The sequence below is a fragment of the Myzus persicae genome, unplaced genomic scaffold (assembly GCF_001856785.1).
Source record: "Myzus persicae strain clone G006 unplaced genomic scaffold, MPER_G0061.0, whole genome shotgun sequence".
NCBI lineage: Eukaryota > Metazoa > Arthropoda > Insecta > Hemiptera > Aphididae > Myzus > Myzus persicae.
Genome location: NW_019103632.1, coordinates 94,819 through 105,186, shown reverse-complemented (window position 1 = coordinate 105,186; position 10,368 = coordinate 94,819). Strand labels below are relative to the sequence as shown.

Sequence of the window (10,368 nt, the reverse complement as noted above, 5' to 3'; positions counted from 1 at the left end):
TCATCTTGTAGGAACCCAACACAAGAGTCTCGGCAAACTGACGCTGGTCGTGGTGAACGTTTGGAAGCACGTTACCCAAAATTCACGATTATACGTATTACCCATAGACCTTACGGCTTCTACTAAGTTGTTTAAGGTCTACGGTGTTATTGTGTATTATAGACGCATAATTATTAAAATTCAGTCATCATATGACGACAGTTATTTCTTTCTGATGCGGTTAAGAGGAAAAACCGGGACGAAACGGCTATAAAATAGATGACTGTCGGGAAAAAGGATCAACCGCTATGCGACGAAAAACGCAAAAGGAACAAAACAATATAATTATTATACATAAGCTGTATGAGTACGTATAATACTATAATCTGAATACAATTTATAACATTTAAATTTGTATATCGATAGTCATTTTTATAATTGTACATATTATATATAATATAATATAAATATATCATAGAATTAATTATGTTGAACAGACATTACAGTTTAGACTATAATCCAGTGGCGTATTAATGGTAGATTTTTCCCTTATAGAAGCAATTGAATATTTTTTTTTCAAAGATTAGAAAGTCACAAAAAAAAAACCTGAGTTAGTCATGTTAACAAGGTTTATAAGTTAATAACTGACAAAGAATACATTGAAATTTATAGGTTTAAAGTTAATATGGAGAAAAATATGAACTCAATTCAGTAAAAGGAAGTAATTCATTTTTACAGTCTGAGCGGAGCGATGAATGTATGGATTTTACAATGATGGGAGTTTCTTTATTTAATTACTACCTTCCAACCTGAGTCACTTATAGATATACGTAGTATAGAGATGATATTGTGATTACTTTCATATTTTTTTTTTTACATAATAACTGAACAGTATCTTAAAAATTCACCGTAAGATGTTTCTTCTTATTTCAAATTATTTGTAGTGATTTCGTCAATGATAACATTATTGTGTCATCAAAATAATTAAATTAAGGAATTACCTATTTAACTATTTATTTGTATTTAAAACCACTGTATACAATTTTTAGGTATCCAAGCGGAATTAAGTGAAAAAATTATAAATAATCAACTCCCGAGTTCTAACTTGACAGTTATAGAATATAGAATAATAATAATATGTATAATATTATGTATATAATCACGATCTAATTTAACCTTTTTTTTCAGTTCAACTGGAAAAAGCTAAGTTATTATAATGGATATTTCAACTATAGGTAAATATAATATTGCTACTAGTATACTATTTTAATAAACTTTAAATCAGAGAGCAAAGAACAGTTTCTTTTTAAAATGTTCGTTACAAAATCACTGAAAATACGCCACTGGATGTTCTATATTAAAAAAAAAAGCACAATTACTTTATATTAATCAAAAGTATATAATATACTATTATGCTGAATTACATAACAAATTGATTAACTTAATGGTTCACTAAAATTAAGTGAATTGATCTTCGGTCACCAAATCATGTTTAAGGGATCATTAGCTCATTGTTGATTCATTAAATATTATATTATACAGTTTATATTATATTATTAATATTATATTATACAGACACTATCCAAAAGTGGATGAATAGTTTTACAGTCAAATACAGTTTGACAATTTTTGTTCAAGAAATTAAAATATCGATTTCAGAACGTTCCTCGAAAAACTTATTCAAATATTGGTATTATAAAATATATAATATAATGGTATGAAGGTATTTTAAACTATTGATTGTTTGACGTGCAAACGCAATTCATAATAATATATAGTTAAATGCATTATACGCGAGTCAGTATATATTAAAAAAAAAATGATGATAATAATAATAATAATAATAATAATAATTCTATAAAGAAGTAACAAAAATAAAAACGAATTAAAAAATAATAATAATAAAAACATATGAGTACTTTACACACGCATAAATAACACAAACACGCTACAATATTATTGCCTATAGGTAATATAGTTATATATTGTGTACAAACGGGTCATATCTGTATGCATCAATACATATATGTAATGATCTAATAGTTCAATCTTCTTTTCACGTCTAAATCCGAATCGGTAACACCACGCTCTTGGTTTCTGTAGGCGCGAGGTTTGTCCTGATATTCTCTGATGCGGTCGTTGTATCTCTCGATTTGCTCCTGCAGCATCCTGTTCTCGATCTATCGTAACGAAAACAAACAAAACAAAAAACCGTTGAGATAAAATATTTTCCCAACAAACGATTTTTGGGAAACCATTGCATAATATGTATCTATATATATACTTATATTGTAAACTATAATTTATACCGGTTAGGTAATAGACATTTTGACAACTTTATTAATTAACTTTCGCTGGTGTACCTCAGCCCTCAGGGCTCTAAGCTTGGTCCCATACTATTCGACATCTATGTTTATGATATTCTTCAGTCACCTCCTACGAACATTGCCCTTTTCGCAGACGATACTACAATATTCACAGAATCACGTAATATTGAAGCAGTAACCACAAATGCGTCAAAAATCACAGGAGTTATCTTCAGTCTTCGTCCTTACCACTCCCCTGCACAACTAACATTTAACATTGTAAATATACCTTGGAGCTCGTCAGTAAAATACCTCGGCTTGACATTGGATAAACGGTTAACATGGCAGCCCCATATCTCATCCAAACTTCAACGGGCTTATCAGCGCCTCTCTTTGTTATACCCTATCCTCAATAAAAAATCTCCAATACAGAAAAACTGCTCTCTTCTAATTCTTAAACAAATTCTACGTCCACTACTCACTTATGCGTGTCCGGTCTGGGGGAAATGCGCGTCCACTCACATCAATAAAATTCAAATTTTTCAAAATAAAGTGCTACGTATTATTGCCAACGCACCCTGGTTTATAAGGAACGTAAACCTACACAAAGACCTTCAAATCCAGGAAATCACAGACCATATTAAAACCTCTTCAAAAAACTTCCATACCTCACTGCTCAACTCCTCTTGCTTACTTCACTATCAACTCCACGTACATCCGCCTCAACGTAGATTAAAACTTGGACGTCCACACGACCTTCTAGTGTAACAGTTCCACTTATACAGTAGCTGCCCTACTTTTAGTGGCAATCAAGCTATACAATTTGTCATTATTATATCTGCTATACTATCTATTGTAATTTTATTTCAATATTGTTATTGTGATATTTATTATTATTGTTATTGTATTATTACACTATTCTTATAGTATTATTACTTAAATTATCATATTCATATTGTTAAAAATGTACCATTATAATATCATTAGATGTAGATTGCCATGGCTAGGAACATCTTATATATATAATTAAATAAATAAAAAAAAAAATTAACTTGAGATTTGAGAAATCACTTTAAAAAATGTGACCGAATTTAGACGACTGACTGAGCAGTGGGTCAGACCACCGCCGGTTCGAGTTTTAGGTACCTCATATTATTACATAATGTTATAAGGTATAAGCACACGAAAGCTCGTGAACGCGATTATAGACGAGGAAAAATGTGATGCTTATTATATAGATACATCAAAACTATAAGTCTTTGAATTTAAATATTGTTTTAAAACGTCAAACTCAGAACGCTTGTATAATGGAAAATTGAACACTCGTCGTATTTATATTGTTTCCTGGGGGCAAGATGATATTCTTGGCATATAGCAGCAATAATAATAAATGCACTCACCATTGCCCGTTCCTCGTCGAACTCCAGACAACCGATGCCGTCCAATTTGTCCAAGTCGATACGCCCTTTCCACCGGACGCACACTCCATTCATTATGAAATGCGACAGTATGTGAACCTGTGTGGGCAAAGATAAATCGACGGAAATTAGTCACAAGTACATACATAGTGCTGCAGTGTGTTAGTAATCAGAAACAAACAACAAAGAGGGAAACAATTATAATATTATACAGGTGCCTAATCCATACATTACAGTATATTATTCGATTTATTCGACTCCCTACGATGACGTAAAAACAGTTTTTCTTTGAGAAACAATACGCTCTAGTCATAATTCGGCAAGGTTAGACATATAAATTAGGTATGTGTAATATTTTTTTTTTGTGGTAAAAAAAATTGAAAATCGTTCATTCAGATTGGTTTGCGTTTACTTATACATCAGCTGCAAAATTGTCCGCCACGATGTTTGAGCAATGAGTATGCATAACTATTATTCGAGAACGAAATGAAAATTACTTCAGTATTATAGTACAGATTTCGAAATCAAAATTTTCGTTCACGAAAATTTAGCTCTATAAATTGGAGCACTGCAAATTGTAATTATATTATTAAGGTTTTCATTTATTAATTTTAAATTGTTCTCCTCGTGCAAGCTGAGCGTACGAGGAATATAGTAGCTATATGCCTAGAATAAATGTATTATTATGTTTTTTGTACTACAGATAACCTCGTATTATTATTTATTATATTTATATGTGAATTAAAAAATACTTTAAATCAATGAACTGCGACCCTATTAATATTTAAAAAAATGTACTTAGGAGAAAAGAAGTAGACGGGGACAGACACGTCAAGGCATACTGACATGCAATTTATATATTCAAATTTATAATAAAATTAATAACACAATATCATATTTACTGTCGTGTTTAAATAATGAGTAACATTCAAGTTGACTACAATATATTATATATATAAGGTAAACAAGACAGTTGCATCTGATTAATTTATAATAAAACCATCGAATATACTTGGGCATAATATATAGTTTTCACTTTTCTCTAGCCTGAAAAAAATCAAACCCACAGTGTCGCTCGTATATATTATGTATACGTAATAAATATTACACAATTATTTATAGGTTGTAAGAGTAAATTCAACAAGTGTGTATTATTTACTGTCAAATCGTCTACGCTTAAATAATACAAATCTATTATAATATCGTACACTAAAAGTTCCTCGTACATATACACCAATAAAACTCAACAATAAAATATCATGTCTCCGAGTATAACACAATATGGCCGTAAATATAACCGTTTATAAGTCGTATTTGAATTATAATTTCTATAATCGAGGGTAAGGGATATCACGTGTGTATCACATGTATCGGTTTAGTCATTATAAATTCGGTCGGGCCGTATGTGTTCAAAGAGAGTGTGTGTGCACGAGTGAGAGAGAAACAGACTGAGTCAGAGTGACATGGGGGCAGGGACGAGGAGACGAAATCGGCGGCTTGTCGGTCAAACCCGAAAGGCAGAAAACACGATAAAAAAAAATTAGTATGGGGTCTTGGCAAATTAAGAAAAAAAAACAAAGTATATTAGAAGAGACGACGATATTACACTCGCGTACTCAAACACGGCCGCCGACAAGACCGTAAACGTCGATTTATGTGACCCCCTCAACCACCCACCCACCCAACATTAAAATAATGTATACTACTATTATATACCTATGTACAGGGGGAGGAGTAGAGACGGACGGACGGACGGACGGATACGTTGCCGCTGGAAACCAGTACTGAAATCGTCGATAAATTTCATCCTTCGAAGACACAAACTGCCTCGGCTTATATTATATTATATTGTACATACCTAGCCCGCGCGATTGTATTGCTCGGCACCATATTGCAGCCGAAACAAAATGGTTTTTTTTTTGTTATTATTATTATTATTTTTTTTTTTTATTCACTCTCCCCCGATACCGTCACATTATCATCTCTCCGGTGTCGTGATTAGTACAATAACTTACGAGAGAAGAACGCAACAAACCCCGAAGTAGGTGTATCTATAGAGGTACTCACGTCTCGTCGCGGGTTGTTTTCAAACGCATGTGCGCGACGCCGCTGCTTCGTTAAACGATGAACATAATATCAATAATAATAATAATACGTCACGATTACAGTATATAAACGTTCGTCTGGAAAGTAATCATCTTATAATACCTGGACCACTGCTCGGAGGACCGTAAAAATCTACGACCTATTTTTACGACATTCACGCCGACCCACAGCGTTGAGTTTGTATACGATTAATCGTAATCGAGAAAAAAACAAAGTATGTACAGCGTATAATATGTATATAGTGTCTATCCCTTGACGATTTTTTAAGTACATATTTAATATTATTTACAGCGATTTTTGCAGATGGTGTATGTATCGCAGCCGATTTGAGTTAAAAATCTACTAAGTATACCTATAGCTTCAGATTTTAGTTGTGCCTAAATTAAATTATTTAAGTATGTATCGTTAGTTATAGAGACATTTACGTTTATAAGCATTAATTACATCGTAGGCACCTACATCGTGTATCAAAAATTCCTTAACGTGTGTATTCGCTATTAAAATAAAAGATTATGATAATAGGTAGTAGGTATATACGTATTGTACAATATACATATTCATTAATATTTATTACCTACCATAACAATAATGGTAAAACGTTTAGTTTAGATATATTTTATTAACAAAGTAGGTGTAATTACTATCCTCGTCTGGAGTATCGAAATCCATCCCACACCCCTGTGCATTAGTTGTGCACTTGTGCCACTGATATAACGCACCCAGTGGTGAGACGATCACGAACGTGGTCTTTGAGAAGCATGTTTTTAAATATTTGAGGGACGGGTGGGTGGGTGGGCGCTCAGTATGAAAATGAAAGACGATTTATGAATAAAAATTATAGTAGGCAAATAGTAAATAGTAATGCTAAACGTACTCGTGTTTATTATAAATTGTTGGTAGGAGGGTGGGTGGCCGGTGGATCAATTTTAGGTTGCTTACGTGTTATTTTAGGTTCGTTTCACCACTGAACGGAAATACCTGTTTATATAAATATTGGAATTCTTCGATTCTGAGCAAAATATTGCCAAATAAGTGTGTACTATTACAGAAATATGCTTTATATGCCATGTAATCGGTATTATAATGGTACCTAACATTGGCGAACATTTTTAGCGCAGTGTAGTCATGATGTACAGCACGGTGACTGTCGATGTAACCAACAGAAACGACGGATAGGTACCTACAGGCTACAATAACACTTTACAGTGTATATATATATAATATATTTGTTTGAACTTGTTTGTATATATATATATATATATATACATAAGTCTAGGTACACACTAGGAGGACATCAAGTGCCACCCCTCCTTGGCCTTCGCCCCTCGAGGTGACATATTATGTTATACGTATACAGTCGCTACAAAAAAAAAGGGATCAGGAGCGAGTCCTTTTGTTTATACCGACATCCAATTAGACGTGAAAACCGAGTACAATCGCGCGGCGCAGAAACGCATTGTTTTTACTCGGACCTATTGTGGAAACCTCGCGCGCCACGTGCTCTCCTCAAGACGTGTGCTTCTCATTAGCGTCGCACGACCAAATCAAACAAAACAAAACAAACGCGCGCACGACGCATTGACAATAATATTAGAATAATAATAATCGCGAAACGTTCTTGCCGACGTCATAGCAGTAGTGTATTATTCACCTTTACATAATATACACACGCGGGGACATTGACTACTCATAATATTATTATTTCGTCAGGCTCAGATCACAATATCACATGCACACGCGTATAATAATATAGGATATAGGTAGGATTTAATGAAAAAAATTTATATAATATTATAATAAGAACACTGCGCCACTCGCATTGCGTCCTTTGTCCGCTCGCGGATGTTATACCAGAGAGCTCGTTAGCGAACAACAATATTATTGCGCATGCATCCCGCGAACGTATTATTGTGATCCGAGTTTAAATATAATGCCATAAAATGAGAAGGCACCTACATCATTTTTCGTTTTTTGTTTATTTTGTAAGTTTCTAATTTCAAAGTCTCGGCAAGCCCAATTTCGAATTAACAACGATTGAACTATATAATTATTAGCTCACATCATCCGACGCTTAAAAGTTAAAATTGTGTAAACATTAGTGCTTGTTAATAAAAAATGTGAGCTAAGACAATTGGCTGCAGATTGATTTTAAAATTATATGCGAAATATTATTAGTATTTTCATTGTACCTACCTTATTATTGAGATTCTCAATCTATTAAACTAATACGTTTTAAGATGATTCGATTATTACGCACATTTATCCATCACGGAATACCTTCCTAAAATATATAAATTGTATAATGGGGCCCACCCCGTCATGCGTCTGTACACATAGTATTCTTGCAACCCTCACACTACTCGTATACTTACGATATTTTCGTAACAAAAAACCATTATTTCTGGGTGGTAGATCGTGATATACCTACACCTGAAAGCAGGCGTCTTTATCTCACATACAAACACACCTATACATAGGCATGTATAATGCTTCATACTTGTTTACTATTATATTTATTTTTCTCGTTAATTCCTTCTTTCTTATTTTTTTTTTTTTTTTCAGAGGCGATGAAACGGATCCGAGTAAACACACGCCATCACAACAGCGGCGTGAATGCGAAGAAATCGATCCCTTGTAGACGGAGTATAAACACGTCGCGGACACAACAACCCTTTTTTTTTTCTTTTTTGATCCGCACACAAGTTTCAATAACGATAATAATATAAAGTCACGAGAAACCGGATCAACGTCAAATACGCGCGAACAATGAACACGCCACATTTCTGTCCTATTTGTATCATACCATACATACACTTTGAAAATATAATTTCGCAGGGATTTATATAATATTATATGTATAATATAATATATAGGTACACTTATTATTGTACGAGTCGTATACCGCGATTGAGGCCCCCTCTGCATGCAGCCCGTCGCATTCTTAATCAACTCTCAGCTGCCGCGTTTTAAATTTACTGCGCGTATTATATATATACGGAACATATTATTATATTGGATATGGAATTTCTTTACAATTCTATAGGTCGATTTATCGCGGAGGAAAAAAAAATTTAACAGCGTTTTTAAAAATCCAATCTCCGCAGCATGTCGTATACTATTGAACAGTGTAACGATATGTGTTTAAGAGTGTGATATTATTGTAAACGCAGGCACTTGTACATATTATTATTATTCCAAAGAGCAACGGACAATAATTATATTATTATTTAAGACGTATGCTGCAGGTACACGAAATCGTTAATATAATAATATAATATTATACCTTGAATATAATATAGGTGCATTAGCGCATCATATTATATGGCCGCCATCGTGGCAGGGGAGGCACAGTGATATATATATATATATATAAGGCAGAAAATTGAAAGGGTCTTGGGGGGGGGGGGGAAACAAATACTCGAAATCCTCAAAACTCTAATTCATGCTCTATATATTATAAACCGTACGTAAAATACTCAAAATACAAATACATCATTAATACAAAATTAGCCCAATAATAATAAATATAATATTGTATTCAATATAATTAATCTAAATGGTATTATGACGTGCAGATATACTACATATAAAATCTTTCAAAACCATTATTCATAGGAAGTTGAAATATTAAATTACCTCAGAAAGACAGCTGCGACGTGACCTTTTAAAATAATAACCACAAGTTTCAATTTGTACACATCATGAACTCATAAATCATCACAAAAATATATCATCATTTTAACACTTCGTAATTCTTCATATTTCATAAGTTGGTATAGATATACATATTGTCTAACGTGATTAAGAGTCCAGTCTTTCCTGACCCATTATCTTGAATAATACTTCGCATTTCCTTTTACCTAATCATTTTTCATAAAATGCATATGAGCTAAGTCTATACTTAAGTAACGTTTTGTTTCGTAATTCGATTTAATTTCATTTATTACAGAAAATATTAATAATTACAATTTCGCAATGTTTAATAATAATTTTTAAGCTGAGAGAGAGAATGATATTTTGCAAGTGGTTCTTTTTACAGTTTGCTATTTCAGTAAATTATATTGTATTTGCACAATTCTGAAATGACGCCTTTGGACAGTAGAATAGTTTTAATTAAACTCAAGTCTCCGTACCTCGTCGATAAAACTGCGGACAAGTCTTAATATGTTGAATAATATTATACATAATAATATATAATTTTTACATTGGTCGAACATTTGGCGGAAACTCTATAACTATAAAAGTATTGGTACTCGTAACTTAGAATTATATAATAATACATATTATATATACATGTATATAGCAATAGCTGATGTCGCACACTCTGTGGATGACGAAGAAACAACAATCGATTGTCATCGTCGATCGTAGCCTATAGGATCATCTCCTGCTAAAATATTTTGCCAGGGGCAGACTGAAAAAAATCGAATTGCAACACTTCAGCTAGCTGACATATTATATTATATTATTATTGTTATTTTGACAACAACTCGTACTTACATATTACACATATTGCATATATTATATTATGCGTGTATGCTTATATATTATAATATTGT

The 10,368-nt window shown here is 32.8% G+C and overlaps 1 protein-coding gene across 1 annotated transcript in view; it reads right to left on the bottom strand.

The window, feature by feature from the left end:
• Window positions 1-509: 509 nt before the first annotated feature.
• The window catches only part of LOC111034955 (protein big brother-like), a 31,171-nt gene continuing 21,312 nt past the window's right edge, over window positions 510-10,368 (bottom strand). Inside the window, exons 4-5 of the mRNA XM_022316410.1 lie at window positions 3,686-3,802; window positions 510-2,159 (exon numbers count right to left, since the gene is read on the bottom strand). Coding sequence (XP_022172102.1) covers window positions 2,016-2,159; window positions 3,686-3,802 — 261 coding nt within the window. The 3' untranslated portion in view covers window positions 510-2,015. The remainder of the gene's footprint in view (window positions 2,160-3,685; window positions 3,803-10,368) is intronic.